Source organism: Dermacentor andersoni, chromosome 3 (assembly GCF_023375885.2).
Source record: "Dermacentor andersoni chromosome 3, qqDerAnde1_hic_scaffold, whole genome shotgun sequence".
NCBI lineage: Eukaryota > Metazoa > Arthropoda > Arachnida > Ixodida > Ixodidae > Dermacentor > Dermacentor andersoni.
The window spans coordinates 98,573,727-98,591,918 of NC_092816.1; the positions used below are offsets into that span (position 1 = coordinate 98,573,727).

Consider the following 18,192-nt stretch of genomic DNA (forward strand, 5'->3'; position numbering starts at 1 on the left):
TTGAGTGATGTGGGCAGAGCGTAAGCGTGAGATACGCAGTCCAAGCACGTCCGCAGTTGACACCATCCGGAAGACAAAGAATGTCTCGAAAGCGCTTCATTCGAGATGCAGACAAGTTTCGTTGGTACGTCAAACAATTAGAGATTGAATAGATGAGGAAAGGAATGGTGTGGTAGATTTCTTTGATGAGTAATGAACCTCAACGCTGGAAAGCTCAGTTGACCAAAGTCATTTGATTGCTGTCGTCGCAGCGGAGAAATAGGAAAATTGAGATCCTCGACGCTTCTTTAATGCTTGCACTGTGACCGAGTTCATTTACAATGCAAGGCACCCACAGAATGATCAAGTAATAAAGTAACGAATTCACTGATCTACCGTACGCGAAAGCACTCACGGCCATACGCAAACAAGGATGTATATGCATGAACCATAGTGCCAAGGACATCAACTAATCACAAGTATAACTACGGTAAGGTACGTCCAGTATGCAGTAATATGCACATATTTGCTCTAGTATTCGCTGAAATAAATGCCTAGACGCTGCACTCGAAGATGGTACCGAATTTAATGTGACGTTAGGTTTTCATCTACGCGGTAACCCCACCAATAAATTCAGTAAAACACAAAAGGCTTGTACAGTAACTAGGACAGCGGGACTGCCCCAAGGTTCTTCTGAATTGAAGGCACGTTTCTGAGGCGCAGCAGGAGATTTTACATAATTGTACACACCCCTGAAATGCAGTCTTCTTTTTTCTATGTGTTCATGAAAAGAAGTAGATCGAGAAAGAGCTATACATGCAGACTAGATGCTTTTCTTTCTATGTTTGAACGAGTGGTCTGACATCCGGACTCAGATGCCCGTATTCAATTGTTTTTATTGTTTTTGAATCTTTTGTAGGCGTTACGTCTTGGTGGCAGAGGAGTATAAAAAGCCTTTCAATCCGCGTCCACTTCAGCAGTTAATTTCACCTCCACAGGCCTGGAACCTGCAGCAACTATGGTAGCCGTGAGTACACAGCTCCATTTAACACTTAACTTTAACTCAATCAGTTTCATGGCTATAATCAATCATAAAACTTCGTAAGGAAGGTAGATAAGGGAACTTTAGTTAGTTAGTTTTTAGTTCTTGGAAATACATATTGTGAGTAGACACCCATTAGAGCAAAATCAACTGCGCACTTTATCAGTAGTAACAACTAAATATTATCGTTCTGCTTGATATTTTTTCTGCGAGGGAACAATAAATGTCGTACAGCAATTAGAGTGCAGTAACCAATGAGATATGTACATTTACAGATCTAAAGCGCGGTGGTAGGTTAGTAAAGAATAGAGTTATTATTAGAGAAGATTATTGTCTTACAACGACAAAATATAATCTAAGGAAAAATGCTTGTCTTACACCAAAAATGGATACACGAGTTGGACACGTATTCACTTGCGCATATCTTTGCCCTTCTGGGGCGAAGTTCCCTAGGCTGCGCCGTTCGTACTTAATTTCTTAGCCGAAAACTTCTTACGCTGAGATAAGGGTCCAGTCGAAGTGGCAGAGCATTTAACTTATGGCGTCGTATGAGAGCGACGAGGAAATAAAACACGCATTAAACGACAAGAAAGGAACGAAGTGCGGTCAACCGATAGCATGACCACACATCATGCATATGTAGTTGAAGCTATATTCTGTCGGCAAATCTATGCTCACCCTCATTCATCAGTTTCCTTTTCCGCGTGTGTGCTACAGCGCCAGCAAGCGCTACCACGCTCGCCTGTTCACAGCATCCCCGTTAAAAAAATTGCAGCGGAAGTGGTACGCATTCTCGTCATATTCTTGCGAGAAATGGAACCGATGGACGCATGGTGACATCTTTGGTGCAGAAAGAGACGCTCAGTAGGCAAAAAATTGCTGGCCAGGTCTGCGAAGCTAAGCCCGCCTGTATACATCACCACCACACCGACCGCTGTCTTTATCTCTTGATCTTGATATTAATTACGCAACTGAAGATAAGCTGCATATGCATGCTTCGTATGGCATCAACGCAAGGAGCCCAGCGCTCGTACGTTCATCCATATGCTATGTGATGGCGCTGCACATGGATGCAATCGCGGCTCTAACGCCGCGCATGGGCTCAATATCAGCTCCCTTGGCAACCGTTACCGTCTAAAGTGTTTCCTCGCCAAAGGACGATGAAACGCGCGCTCCCTTCGCGTAGGATCACTGACGAGTGCATGGAGAGCTATTAAAGAAGCTCTAAAAAACAAATGCAGAAAGGAGCTGTGGCTCTTCACTGCGTCACATCAACAAGTGCAAATTGCGCTGCCATCACACTTTGACATGATATCAGCGTTCATCGCTGCTTCTTTGCTTCTCAGCTGATAAAACACGATTATGCCTCACGCCAGGTGAAGAGTTTGTTCTTGCAGGTTCGGGCGGCTGCACGAAGGCATGTACACGTCAAATTTCGAGACCGGTAGTAAATCATAGTTTAGTGATGTCAGGGCTTGGAGCCCCTAACTACGCTATCATATCCCAAGTAAATCTTAATCAGTGAACATCACCACGATGGTTAGTACCAAGTTGAGATTAATTTACCAGCTTTATAAGAACACACGCTTAAGTGCGCGTCAAAGTACCGCAAAGCACTGTACATGAAACACATAGCGGTTCAACATTCCAGCTGGTTTCAGATCACGTTAGTTCAAGTCGTCGATATTGTGACACTGACGCACATCGTTCTGAGGGGTCGCTGCACATATAGTACGGTGCTAAGGGAGAGGGGCGGTGGTATCAAACCTACCTTTGCCTTCTACATATTATTATTCAACTTACTCTCCCACTTTGTCGGTTAAGGTCCTCAATAAATGATCACAATGTCTGTCCCCAGCGTTGCTGATCAGGACAATGTCATCGGCGAGCTGAAGGTTATTGAGATATTCGCAGTTCATCATCGGCCTTAATCATTCCCAGCCTAATATCTTGAATATTTCTAAGCATTCACTGAGTATAATTGGAGATACTGTGTCTCGTTCGCTGACCGTTTTGCGATAAGTATATTGATAAATTTTCTTGCGGATGATTAAAACATGAGAAGCCAGAACTATCGCTGAGGCAGAGTCGAAGCCTGAGAAGTGGCGGATACCTGCGCTTTGGCTGAACGTGAATATGGAGGGCACACGTAAATGAAATATTCATTCAGTTGTGAGCCGTATCCCGCAAACACCACTGCCTTTGTGTGATGGTCGTTCAGCCACTCAGTATAATCCATACGACACGAACTCACACTGCTAATTACACACGAATGCCGTAGCTTCGTCCAGACGCACCGAATTAAGAGATCGAACTTGGCGCCAACGGGAGAGCCCACAAGGCCGCACAATTCGAGCGACGTAAGTGCTCATCTTGCCGATACGAAGCGTTATAGTAACCGCGCTTAGCGTCGTGCATGTTTTACATTGTTCATTTCGCGATACACGGCCACTTCGACCAGCTTTTTTTCATGCCGTCATGTTAACTATACTACTGTGAAGCAGGCGCCGAGCACCGTAAGACTATCACCGGCTGAAGCCAACCTGGTTGCTTAGTGCCTATGATGTTGGGCTGCTGAGCATGAGGTCACAGGATCGAATCTAGGCCATGGTGGCCGTATTTCGATCAGGACGAGAACACCTGTGTACTTAGATTTAAGCGCGCTCTAAAGAACTCCAGGCGGTCCGCATTCCCCCACTGCGGCGTGCTTCATGATGGGATTGTGATGTTGCACGTAAAACCCAATAATTTTGTTGTTTTTTGTCGCCCCTTGGAAGAAACCTCTTGCGCTGAATTCATAAGCACCTGTGAAGGGTTTCTTAAGTAAGAGGGGGCTACTATAGAAAGAACATCGCGCGTAGCCACTGGAAGACGTAAGTGACGCCATTTCACCCAAGACGGATGTTAGTTTCTTGTTTAGAATGAGCATCTTCAGCCAATCATAAGACGAGGATGGCTGTCATCTGCTGACGCTTTTCTTTGTTGTCTGGTCTTCCCATGGCATCTTGCCTGTTACAGGCTTTGGGCATGCAAAACAAAAATTTAATGGCGTCTTTATGAGCGTTATGCTGCCCGCTTTTGTACCGAAATTGAAGTGTGCAGTGATAGTCGTCAGTGTGAATATTTAGATAGATATATGTGTGCGTGAGCGTGTGCATGTGTACGTGTCGTACCTGATTTTATTCGCCATTTATTGTTAAGATATGCCATCACACTGACGTCCCGCTTCACATGATTGGATTGCCATCCGTCGTAGGCATGCGCTGGTTCACACCGTAGGCCATAGAATGAGCGAAACTGTGGGCGCAGACACTAGGTCACTTCGATTTGGCGCTGAATTGAAACTATGAGCTATAAGTACACGGCTGAGGTTGCCAACATGGAAGACGACAGGGAATTGTGCAGCAACAGCAACAAGTTTTGATAATTAGAAAAGTTTGTGCGTTTTTTCAGTTTCATCTCGCATGTAGAATAATAGCCTCGAAGCCTTGGAAAATAAATCAGCAGCAGCCGTATGAGCAAGACGTAGCTCAAACTAGAAAAAAAAATATACGATGATAAAAATGCTCAAGAGATATCCGTAACAAACTTTACAATTGTCAGGGACGGACACTACAGTTATATTTGCTAACGCCCAGTACAGCGTCATGACGAGTATGAACATTCAGGCTATTGCGCTCATAAACACAATTTATCAGACATTATAGCAGAAGTTCGCCGCACATCATCAGTGTTACTGCCTTCCACAGACGCGCCCGCAGGATAGAATTATACACAGAAAGAGCTCAATGCATTTTAAGAGGACAAATAAGAGCGCGCCACGAAGATATGAAAGCACGCGCCATCCTCGATTATGAGTTGGGCCTCTGGGAAATCAGCCGCAACAGTGAGTTGCAACGCTTCCCAGCGTCATCTCGAGCGGCGCAGGTATACATAATGAAGCACGTAAGACAGATACACTCCTATTGTTGAAATTTGTCGTTAAGTTGTCATCTTAGACGTTAGTTAGGGTTTTGTGAATTTACTTGCGATTGCTATCGGAACTACTGAAGTTAGCACCTGTGCTACCCTTACATATACGCATTTTTTTCGATTACAGCGCTCGTCTTTGCCGCGGCAGGGCATCGCAAGCTTGCTCATCTTGCGAACAGTTCTAGCTTTGGGAATACGCCTTTTTCGTAACTTACGCCATGATTTGTTCACAAGTTCGCGTAGTGAATTCCGCCCATGTTCTAGAAACTTAAAGCGCAACAAAATGAGCCGACGTTGATCACTCACTACTGCAGTTCCGTGCCAGCCTTATCCTGGCCCTAGTCGCCAGTGCCTTCAGCCACGCTGTCGTCACGCCCGGCGTCGGTCTGGGCCAGGGTATCGCACTGGGAGCCTCCTACGTTGCTGCTCCAGCCGTCACTCGCGTGGACACCTACCACGCTGCCCCGGCTGTCGCTGCCGTCGCTCCGGTGGTTGCTTCCGCCCCAGCTGTCACTCGCGTCGACACCTACCATGCTGCACCAGCCGTCGCCACTGTCGCTGCTGCTCCAGCCACCACCGTCACCAAGGTGACGGATACCTACCACTCTGCTCCAGCCATCGCTAAAGTCGCCACTGTCCAGGCCGCCCCAGCTGTGACTAAGGTTGACACCATCCAGACTAGCCAAGCTGTATCCTACGCCGCTGCTCCAGCCGTGACTAAGGTTGACACCATCCAGACGGCCCCAGCTGTCACCTACGCCGCTGCTCCAGCCGTGACTAAGGTTGACACCATCCAGGCTGCCCCAGCTGTCACCTACGCCGCTGCTCCAGCCGTGACTAAGGTTGACACCATCCAGACTGCCCCAGCTGTTACCTACGCCGCTGCTCCAGCAGTTACCAAGTTTGCCACTGTCCAGGCTGCCCCAGCTGTCACCTATGCCTCCGCTCCAGTCGTAGCTTCTTACGCTGCTGTCCCAACTGTGACCAAGTTCGCTACCATCCAGGCTGCTGCTCCAGTTGTGGCTGCCGCCCCAGCCGTGACCCGCGTTGACACTTACCATGCCGCTCCAGCCGTTGCTACTGTGGCTCATGCCGCTCCAGTCGTTGCTGCCGCCCCGGCTGTGACCCGTGTTGACACTTACCACACTGCTCCAGCTGTCGCTACCGTTGCTCACGCCGCGCCAGTCGTGGCTGCTGCCCCAGCCGTCGCTACTGTTGCCCACGCTGTTCCTGTCGTTGCGGCTGCTCCAGCACTGACCAAGGTAACCACCATCTCCGAGACCCTTCACGCTGTTCCATCCGTCGCCACTGTCCATGCTGCTCCTGTCGTGGCTGCTCCAGTCTACGGATATGGCATTGCAAAGCTTGGCTATGGCCTAGGTCACTTTGGCTACGGCTATGGCCTAGGCGCCTACGGTCTGAACTACGGCTATGGCCTTGGCACTCCATTCAACTACGCCAACCTCCTCCTCCGTAAGAAGAAGTGTAAGTAGACAAGTTTCGTTTTCTGCTCTCTGAAATGGTCAAACCTCTGGCAGTAGAAATAGTTTGCATATATTTGTACGTTTAAAAACTACAATCTCTAAAAAGATTTCCAAAAATGGGGCTACCAGAACACGTCTTCTGGGAAGCTTCGAACGATGGTATTCTGGATGACATTAAATTCAAGAACTCATGCGAGAGTTAACGGTAGCAGGGAGTGACGGAAAAATTACTTTTGTCCAACACCTAATCATAGAAATATGGATGATGTGCATGTGCGTCGAGGAATTGTAGCAGTGCCCGTCTGCAGGGACTTCAAAAATGGAGCAGATATATTCCATTAGGTAAATTTAAATTTGTCGGCGTTAAATTATTTTGCCGTCTGTTTTGCAAAGTTGCAGGCTAATATAACGGGAATGTTTATAAGTAACAACATAGGAGAATGTGTAGTGCACGTGCAACACACCTAAGACGTAGTCACAATGTATTCTTTCAGCCTCTGCACCGCAAAATTAACATTTACTGTGCAATCTTAGGGACCTAGCCTGAATGTTGCGATAATATTGCAAGCTACAGAATTTCTCAACATTATTTGCAGCTGCCTGACAATCGACCATACGTTTCCTTTCTTTTTCAGAAACACCATCTAATATTTATGACTGCTCTGAAGATGCCAACACACCTCAAGTCGGTATTTTTAATAAAGTAACCTTTGAGGAGAAAGTATTTTTTGTCCTTTATGTAATTTCGCGAATACTCTGCTATTAAGAACGAATGATCCACAATAACTGGATTGCCAGCAATCTCTTACACGCTATTATCTGCTAACAGCAGTAAGAAAAATGCTCGATCCACTGATTCATTTAATGTTACCTTCATATTACGCAAGCTAAGACCACTAAATGCTCTTATGATTGTGTATTTCCAATTGGCAATATAGCGAGACTGCGTAGAAATAAGACTTTTCTTAAACATTTACTGGAACATTGCTGGTATTTCTTTTAAATTTATAAACGTAAAATTGCTTAAGGAACCCATCAGTGCTTTTTTATGTCATGTTTATATTTATTTAATAGTCGCATCTGGCTGCATAGGAATCACGAACACAACTGTCTTTTGAATACACGTCCGTGACGCAATTGCGAAAGGCGAAGGAAGCGTTCACTTATGCATTCGTTGTGATTACCGAGGGCAGCACGGTTTTGAAAGAACTTTGCGGCCAAGATGGCGTAAGCTCGTGAGACGTCTATCACCTGTGTTGGTCATGCGGAACAAACATTGACACTACTGTGACTCTTGAATCCCTTATCCCTTGAAGAACAAGGGATAAGGCGCGTAGGTATTTTGTCTCCATTCAAGAGGTAGAAACAAGTTAATGAGGAGCAAGATGAAGAAATTGAATTGCTATGTGGTTTAAGCATATATAGAAGTTGTGGTTATTGCCAGAGCATGCTCTGTTTATCTTTCGTATCGGCTGACATTGTCATTCTTTGCTCATACGATCATCTCTTGCTTGTAGAGACGCCGTGGACAACAGTCGCCAATATTTCCAATGTCATCCGTATAAATGACACACTGAGATACTAGGCAATATTGTCCTTGGCTGATGGATTTAAGCAAACATTTGTTTCGTTTCACTCTTAGCAGAGCTTCGTACTTGTTTAGTGGGAACATCTGTTATACCCCTAAATATGGCATCAATGGTTAGAAAAACGTTCAAAAGCGGCTTTAACAACTGTTTGCCTTGTTGCTATCTTTGCTTCATTTCTTGCTTCAGTCACTGAGTGGATGCTGGAACCAATTAAAAGTCACTAAGCGTTTCTTTAGTCGCAGTTGTATCTTATTGCATACTTGGGGCGCTATAACGTAAAGCTATTCCAAACTTTTCTATTCCAATGCTGCAATCAGCCCTTCATGATTGTTCAAAAACATTTTGGACCACCCCCATTTCGCCTGTGTGCCACGCGACATCACGAAAATCGCGATAGTTCCCCATCTGATAGGACGCGCACATACTGATGATGCATCATCGGATTAAACAAAAAGAAATGTTATTTCTGATTTGACACCTTTTAGCCACCAACCCTCGGCTATTGGTCAAAAGTTTTCGGGCTGCATCCACTTCACGTACCTGTCCAGCGACGCCACAAAACCACGAAAACTCACCGCGTCAAAGTGACGTGTACGCGTTAAAGATGCATTATTATGCCGAAAAAAAGTGATTTTTCTTCTGAATAGCCGCAGGCTGCCCCGTTCCGAAAGGAATAAAAGAAGGCTGCCGCCGATTATTCAGGCACTGACAACTCGCACCTGTGAGAGCATTGGTTTAGTAGCGTACAATAAACCTTTTTGCGTTGCCGTGTAACGTTTTCAAGCACTTTCGGCACGTTTACACATCGCTAAGCCAACTCTTCTTTGCTGAGGATCCCTTTTAGCGGCAATTCCTTACCTTCCGTTGCATGGCGCCGCGATTTTCTACCAGCCATCGCACGCCAAATAAGGGAATACGGAGCAATCGCAGACGCCGGCAACGCCCTCTTCATCCGGTTATCGATTTTCTGTTCACTGGTTCGGCCCCATCGAATCCTTCTCCAGTTGAGCGTGATCCTCGCCTCTTGTCAGCCAATTAGATAAGACAAGCCGATCACTGTAGGCAATGTCATTCGTTTTTAAAGCTAACAAAAGTACCTCCTATAAACGACAAGAGCCCTTGACTGGTCTGTTCAGACAACCCTGCCGGTCACCATCCTATGCTTGCATTGGTGGTTACGCAAATTTGATGTGAGGAGATTGGAACAAAAACATAATGGGCTAGTTTTATGTTATAGGTCCCTTGCTTGCACCTAACATGTTAAACATCGCGATTGGAAAAACCTGGTACTGCAAATGCTTCTAATCACAATATAATTGCTTAGCTTGAATATTTAAAGTATATAATGCGCTATAACAGCCTTATCAAAGTAGGCGTTTCTGTACCCCAGTTTAACAAGTCAATCATTCTTAGAAGCATGTTACCTCTTTGCGATCTGGTTGAAAGTTTTCTGGAAGTACACTTACCAAAAGAAAGAGCTAGAATCCGCAAACATAAATAACGATAACCTTTACAATATTGTTACGGAAGGATGAGAGAAAATAGAGGAAGAAGAAGATCGGAGACGCTGGCTGCTGCGCTGTTGTAGGTGGTCAGCCATCTTAGCTCTTCTGAACACCAACAACATGCAGCAGCAAGCAATTGATGATACAGTTCCTTGGGGAAAGAGTCTAAAGTCCGGCCAAGTGATTGAAGAACGTGATAAATTTTGATGTAACAACCACTTACGGGTAACCGCTTTTTAGTGAAATTTCGAGATTACCTTGCGAATAACTTTTTCATTGTATAAAATGGAATTGGCGGAATTACCTGCAAAATTTATATATTGCATTTAGCTGCACCGGGATATAGTCGGACTGCCTATTTGCATTTTGCCTTTTATATCGTTCTTCAGTCGGACAGCTGCATAAAGATTATTTGAACTCAGTCGGCAATACGTTTTACGACTGGGCCAGTCAATCATGCTTGGAGTGTCCATGCACAACGACTGAAGGCTTTATGGAGGGTAAATACAAATATGGTTGTTGACACAGGAGTACTTTTATAAATACAAAATAGCAAACAATGTAAACAGAAATTTCAGATACTCATGGTACGCATGCACTGATTTACAATGGGGAACAAATGATATTGAATAAATTCAGATGGTCACAGCAGACTATGTAGGTATGCGCTCTGCTTACGGTAGCTTACGGTCTCCGTAGCTAAACAAAAAAGAACACTCGATCAAATGCGTGCTTGACGCCCTGAAGCAAGTCAAAACTGTGGTGGCATCTTTAGAAGAATAATAATATGTAGCATTTATGTATCAGGCACCTTGCATGCGTCTTTGGGAGCAACTGTAATAGCCGACACGATCAGTCATTCAAAGATCGAGCAAGGCATGAATGGGCAGCCGTCCTGCGTTTCGCACTGAAGGATAAAAATGAGTCACTGAACAGCCGCGCTCGAAATATAGGCTTTATTTTATGAAGGGAAAGAAGAAATACTTTTTCAGAGACTCGGGCGTTCACTATTTCTCAAGTGTACCATTGTAAACTATTCATAGGCGAACTTGTGTTGCCCTAGTTGTTACAAAACTCATCAGTAATCTGTAAGGAATTTCATTATTGGAAGCAAACGAAGACACGCAATCTTGGTCGATTTAGTATGCTTCGACGTCGGTCTGCCAGACCAGTATCTGGAGCTACTCCCTGTCGCTGTTCTGTAATGATGCCCAGTTCGAAGTTGGGTTGACGCTTTTGTTGGCGAGCCTAATATACGTTTTTTACACACACAGACGCACAAAAAGATATCAAGCAAGCACAAATCTCAAACAAAAACTGAGGAAGCTGGGCAATATATATCGTCGTTCATCGCGCTCTTTTATCGCTGTCATTTTTCCCAATGAGGGTGCCGTAGGCTTACTTCTTCACAGCCAACCATAACAAAGGGTCTAGGCAGTGTCCTTTCTAAAAGAGACGTAAGTGCGAAGGAAAGGTGGCAAGGAAGGTAACCCCACCCCTCCAGTCATCACAAATTTCTCCCCCAGAACTGTGGCAGGCCGTGCTATAGAGCTGGGGCCCACGTGACCAACAACAGATGACGTGGTGATCCTAGCGGGCAACGAAGTGTGTAGAGAACCTGGAGTAAGGAGCTCGCCTCCCCTCGCCCCCCCTCGCCTCTCGCCCCACAAGGCGTGAATAGGAAGCAAGGGGAAGACGAAGCTGCCCACTCGCATTCTTTTCAGTTTCCTAATAAAAATTTTTTTGCTTCCTCATCCCGCTTTAGTCTGAAGCGCCCAGATGCTCACTACAGAGGAAACAAAATGCACGGATAGCTTTCAGGGTAATTTTCACCGAAGCATCGCTCCGGCTTAGGGGATAACGGGACTTGTACGACTGCCTCCTTTATGCAGCGTTCATCGCTGTGCAGTGACTCCAGGATGCCACTTGGTTTGGCAGACACGCAGCGTGCTTTCTTCCTGTTCTCCCGTGCTCCACTTGCTGCCACGAGTAAGGCTGCTCTTGGTAGAAGCAAGCATCTGAGAGACGATCGACACAAAACTTTCATTTTTTTTTTTTGCACGTGATTCCCTGTTTAGACTAAATTAAATACAATGCATGCATTGTGGGTCTAGAATATCAAAAAAGCGACGCCTTTGACGTCAGAGCCCCGTTTAACGTCAAAACAGCCCCAGCAAAGTGAATGTTTACAAGACAAGCGTAGATATGACCGAGTTAAGCTTCTTCGTTACGGAAATCGTTAAATTTCACTCTTGTTGCGCCCATCTCGCTGCTCGCCTCATGCTGGCCTTGGCCGCCTGGGCCCTTGCTGGTTACTTCGGTTGACCTGATGCCATTACTTACGACGCCTACCACGCCGTTCCGGTGGTTATGGATATGGCTTTGGTTATGGATATGAATTTCAATCTTATACATGTCGCTGCTGCCGCCTATGGGCGGAGCTACGGATCCGGGCTTGGGCGATTAGGCTTGAACACTTTCCTGCATGAGAAGTGCAAGTGCGCAAATCCTGTCTGAATAGGCGTATTCTTAGTTGGCACGCACTTGTTTACGTCAACATATATTGGCGTGTGTGGTGCGCTATTCGAAAACAATATAGAGGCCCTGAGTTCATGTGAGCCAGTGGCCACATTTGTGCTGCTGTTACCATCAGCACTAGATGAGCCTTGCGTTGGTCTAAACCTAATAGATCATTGTGATCAGCATATAAATGCGATAATAATAGTAGTTATTAATAATACATCAGTAGATACATAAGATAATTGGCGGTCGGTGCAACTCCTTAGTAAAACTTTGCGCAATTTTGTGCGACATATTATAGCACATCACTCAGATACCAATTGTAGTTCAAGCAATTTTTCCGAGAATGGGAAAGTTCTCTTCAGTTTCGTATATTCCAACTTTTTCGTCTTTCAAAAAACTAAAATGCAATCAACCATGAAGACACAGTACACCGAGAAAGCACGTAACTTAAACATGAAGGATGCCTTCGAATTCGTTATCATTTTTTACTGGAGAAAGCCAGTTATTTTTTTGCGGATCGCACTATGGGAGTGGACATGGCACCGCAGGTTGGCTAGTAAGATGTCACCATTAATTGTACGGCCTATAGTGCGTACATAACCGCGGTGTAAACATTACGACGACCGAGACCCGAGAACCCGCTTTAAACAATGACTGAAGGCAAGCGCCAAAGTTAGGATAGGTGGACTCGGGCTGTTTCTGTGACTGATTTTTATTAATGCGGAAATTGTAGTGTAAAAAGTACACAAGTCAGTGAATGAGATAGCAGTACTTGGCGCCTTGGGCCGATGTACCTGAAGATATACAAAAGATATGTCTGCCTACCCGAACGCGATGCAGTGTCGAGGCACCAAGGGCACAGAAATTACGAGAGCCTGTGTAGTGGAACGTGGTGTGATTCGAGGCGCTCTCACTACCTCTGCAAACCATGGCAATGCCACCGGCGCGGAAACCTCCACGCATGTGACTGGAATCATCCGCAGGTCGATTTTACCAAACATATTTAAAGAAAAAGCAGCCGCTTTTCCCAAACTTCTTCTGTTGGCAAATAGTCTGTATCTCGCTGAAAAGATAATGCATTTGTGGGCAGCGATTCCGCTAGAAAAGATAAAATACTGTGCAGAATATCGTCTGCTTGTGTCATGGTTAGTTGGACCGAATATTTTTACTTAGATCATTGAACACCAAACAGAATCATTGCACGAATCGTCGGACTTGATGTTACTTTTTAGGGACTGAAATAAAAAATTTTTACTACATTTAGTCGGCAATCGAGATTTCAACATCAAGGGGCGCCTTGTGAAGTGCATCACGAGAATCATTACGAAGCAAGGTTCTTTTACAGCCTTTTCAGCCCGTTTACATTCCCCATTTGCAGTCAGTTAGATGCCGCAGAAGAAGGCAAGTCCTAACTAAATAGCTTTATGCAGCGTAGTCACCAGAATACTGACGGATTTTTCTTAGATGTAGTTTTCTGTGAAGAAAATTAAGTTTCCGCCCCGCTCACCCTTCTCGTTGCCAGCTAAAGCCTATCACCAGTCTTTGTTGCCTATCACCAGTCGTTTGGTATTATTCTTTTGGACAAAGCACGTAGGTAATGGTACGTGGTGTGTAGTACGTCCTACGTGATCCTCCCCTTCCTGGAAATTGTAAGATACGTGCGATGGCAATAAATAAAGACGGCGCCTGAACGTTTCAGAGAAGTTGTTACAAAACGTGGTTGGCATTAGAATGCTACGTGCTCTTGAATGCCTCGGGAAACGCTCGATAATGTAATGCACAAAGCAGCGCTTTACAACGCGCGTTTGACTCACACGCCCACGAGAAATAATTAAGCCTGGCGGTTCGTGGCAAAACTGCTGGCTGTTTTGGTAACTGACTAGTAGAATAGCTCTCTTACGTTTTGTGAGTCTACAGGTTCGGACCACGCCGACATACCTTTGGTGATTTCCAAACGGTCAAACTTTCCATTAGGCCCTTTCGTTACCGAAAACATTTGTTTAAATTTAATGACACGGCCGTCAACTGCAGCGTATAGGTAAGACTCTTTATTAATTACACGTTCAGGCAATCTGTCTCCTTTTTTTTACACTCCCCCTTAGCGACATTCGATCTAAACTTCATAAACACAATCGTCTAACTTGCGGGGAAAACGTAATAACAGTAATGGCACACCGCGTTACCGGAGGGAGACTGGAACTACATAACACAGCTCTGGTAATACCACCCGCCGATATTTTGCCGAACACAACGCCTTGGAGAATTTTTCGCGTTACTTGGGGGAAGAAAAGTTTTAAAGGCGACATGTTCAAGAGTGTGTCCTGACCGACATTTACACCAGCAGCTGGTACAATACGGTTAGTTGAGCGGCAATAAAACCATCGAGCACTCTCTGCTTGCACTCTGCGCCACCAGGCAGCGCTACCAACCCGGTCACTCACGTTTACGTCTCCGGTACAAGCAGATGACTAGTATTCACAAAAACATCTTTGGCTGGAATTGTTCGCAACAGGAAGTTCTAGCCAACCGACATGCTGGGGTGAAGGTGGCCTGCCAATGACAAAAAGGGCCGCAAAGGGCCCGAACACGGTAAAACTGAAACTGCCTAATTACGTGATCAGTGTTACTTGCGTACCGCTTGGAATGAGGATTCGGGGACGATAGAGGCACGCACAAACTTTGAACTGGCTTTAATGGTAGCAAGTCGAGGGGTTTATGTGAAACATAAATGTGACGGAACATGAACGGCTTCACAAAACCTGCATGAGCAGTCAACAAGACACACGGGTGTTTGCACTTGGCCAAGTAGTCCGCCAGGCCTCGTTTTAAGCGCTGCGCAAATAACATTGCTAATGAACTGTAAGCAACTAGCCCCGACCAGAACCCTTCCTATTTGCAACAGAGGCAATTGCACTCTACTTGTGTGAGTTTTTATGTGCACTGTAACGGATTTTCTTAAACAATACTGAGTTCCTATTAATGAAGGTTTCAGGAATGTAAGTAACAAGTTGAAATAATTTATCGAGAACAATTTTCCTGAGTGAAATAGGAATATATCAGTATAATTTTTAGACGCGCGATTTTTCATCATATTTGCCAACGTACACAATTTATGAGAACGTTGAAGTTGCTGCAGATGCCAGGCATAGCAAGAATATCATTTCTAAGCTTTTATCGCTCTAGCATCGGGCTCTTATTCGTTGAATAATTATTTATCGGGTGCACAGTGATAATGCGAGACACTTTTCCATAGTATCGGTTTCTAAGAGATTCGTAAAGTTAAAATAAACATTATTAATTGGTTCTGGTGACGCGCTTAAATCCGTTAAATATTGTTTTGCAAAAGCAAGGACAATACTGCCATCGGTATGCCGGGTAAGCAGCTTATCAAATGGCGCCAGACGTGGAAGACGCGAACTGCAAACAAAAATCGAAGTTACTGAAGTTTTTGAACAAAGTTACGTGGGCTGGATTTATCTGCACATTAAACAAGTCGTTATCAAGAAACAGTGAGTGTCAACACCATTGAAATGCACTGTTCATTTTAAGCAAGATTTGCAAAGAGAACTATTCTTCGAAAATATTTTCTTGATTAGAGTATTATTAGCACCACACTGGCACACAGAACATGATTTTGATACTTTTTTGGCCTTATTCTTACGCGCGTGAATAGTGCATGCCCCTTAAAGTATATTTGCGCCGGAAGCTAAGCCTACTGCTGTTCGCATGCTTTTCGAGTACATTTAAAATTTTAATTAACGAAGGCGGGCCCCAAAACCAGCCCAAATTAACTTTCAGATTATCATACCATCCATTCTAATCAATTATTTATATTACATCAAGCGCAAATCATATTACGAGTCGTCGTTGACACTACCCATGAGGACACTCCTGATAATCCAAAATCGTGGATCCTCTATTATACGCAAGCGGAAGACCGTCCTAATTGCGCCGCGCATGCGCCATGAGCGGATGCAGCGGACAAACAGAAAAGTGTACTAATCGCAAAGGTAAGTGGGCCATATTGCATTATTGGGTGAAAAAAGCACGAGGAGGAGGAAATAAATCGCGTCTTCGGAGGGACGGCTAACTGCGTTCTCTTATTGGAATAGCGAAGCTAAAGATACGGCAGAAAACTTAACAGTGTGCACGGACGAAAATTTATAAAGAAGTGTGAGACCAGGATGCGCGCAGACCAGCCACTTGTTCTTTGATTTGCGATAGCGCTGGCCGCATTACAGTGGAGATAATTGCAGAAACATTCGTTTGCTTAAATTTAGGAGCTTTTTCAAAAAAAAACGCAGGACGGTGGAAATCATTCCATACTGTACTGTGGCATGCCTCAGTGTTCTCCTGTTGCTCTGATATGTTAAGCTCCATAGTTGTATCTTTTTTGATATACTACACACACGAAAAAAAATTCGACTCCGAACTATCAAAGCCCGTGCAAAATAAATTCCATTCAAGGGCGCTTTTAAGTAAGCCCATTGCTAACTTTTCTATTCCAGTTGTGCATTCAGCCCTCCGAGATTGGTCAAAAGCTTCTTTGAGCCACCCCCGATTCCGCTGTCTGTCACACGACGTGAGGTAAACCGCGACAGCTCAACATGCGATATGACGTGCACACACTGATAATGCATGATTAGACCAATCAAAAGAAAAATAACTATTTCTGATTCGACGTCTTTGCGCCATTAGCTATCTGCTTTTGGTCAAAAGTTCCCGGGCTGCGACATATTCGCCTGCCCATCACGCGACGTCACAAAACCACGAAAAGTCACCGCATCAAAACGTTAAAATGTGTACGCGTTAAAAATTCATTAATACGTCGAACAAAACTGAATGTCTTTTTCAATAGCCGGCCACTGCTCCGTACCGAAAGGAATAGAAGATGGCTGCCCGCCAATCCCTCAGGCACCGGCAACTCGCATTTGCCGGATAGCATGGGTTTATTTGCGTATAATAAAAAGTTTGCGTGACCATGTAACGTTATTGAGTTCTTTCGGCACGTTTACGACGTAACTGCCAACTCTTCCATGTTGAGTATCCCTTTTATTGGCACTCCTAACCTTCTGTTGCATGCCGCCGCGATATTCGACCAGCCACCACAGACTGGTCGAAAAGGGCAGGGGAAAGCGAACCAATCGCAGACCTCGGCACCACCCTCTTTATCCGGTTATCTATGGTCACTGCATTGGCTCTCTCTTATCCACACCCTCTCCACTTGAGCGTGCTTCTCGCCTTTTGTCATCGAATCAGATGAGAAGAAGCGCTCAATGAGGCAATGCTATTCCTTTTGAAAACGAACACAAGTGACCTCCTTTAAGCAAAGAAAGCGTTTGATTGGGCTGTTCCGACAACGCTGCTGATAACCATCCCATACTTGCGTCGGTGGTTATGTAAATTTGACGTAAGGAAATTCGAATAAAAATACACTAAAATAGTTTTACGTTATAGGGCCCCAATGTGTCTGCTAGGCTTTCATAAAGTACGAAACTTTTTGGCAGAGTGCATCGTGACAGCAAACACAATGATTAGCGCAGCGTTAGCACACTGGACGCACACAATAGGCAAGCGATCCTAAGACTCTTGCGCGCGTGTGCTATATTTGAGATCTAGGCTTTAACATTAAGGCACGTAAGGTGAGCCTGTATAATGTGGCGGCAACCGTCGATGTTGATGCCGTTCGCTTCGAGCTAGCGTTCGTAACTTAGGAGGAAAGACGGCACATTTAAAGACTTTTGATTCACCTTAACGACAACTTGACCTTTCTTGTGTCTGTTCACAGCTTAGTGACATATTTAATGGCAGCAATCACTAGGAATTTGTCTTGGTAAAAATTCACGAAGCACATTGGCAAAGTCTTATGCCCAGCCTTCCTTTTATTACCAGAATAATACATGCGCTATTTGTCGCTTCTTATAAATGCATACCGAGGACCTTAATGATGAGCCATCGCGGTGTTCGAAACCTGCTACTTTAGCTGTAGCACAATCTTAAGGACCTGATACCGCTTTCTAAAATCGAGGCTTGTTTTCACTTTTCCCACTCACACGTTCACATTTTTCACTCCCGCTACCCGATGTAACTGAAATCTA

General features: G+C 44.9%; 1 protein-coding gene across 1 annotated transcript in view; it reads left to right on the forward strand.

Annotated features, from left to right (window-relative positions):
- Nucleotides 1-2,865: 2,865 nt before the first annotated feature.
- LOC126541206 (uncharacterized) overlaps nucleotides 2,866-18,192 on the forward strand; it is a 39,831-nt gene continuing 24,504 nt past the window's right edge. Inside the window, exons 1-2 of the mRNA XM_072286861.1 lie at nucleotides 2,866-2,916; nucleotides 5,308-6,478. Coding sequence (XP_072142962.1) covers nucleotides 2,866-2,916; nucleotides 5,308-6,478 — 1,222 coding nt within the window. The remainder of the gene's footprint in view (nucleotides 2,917-5,307; nucleotides 6,479-18,192) is intronic.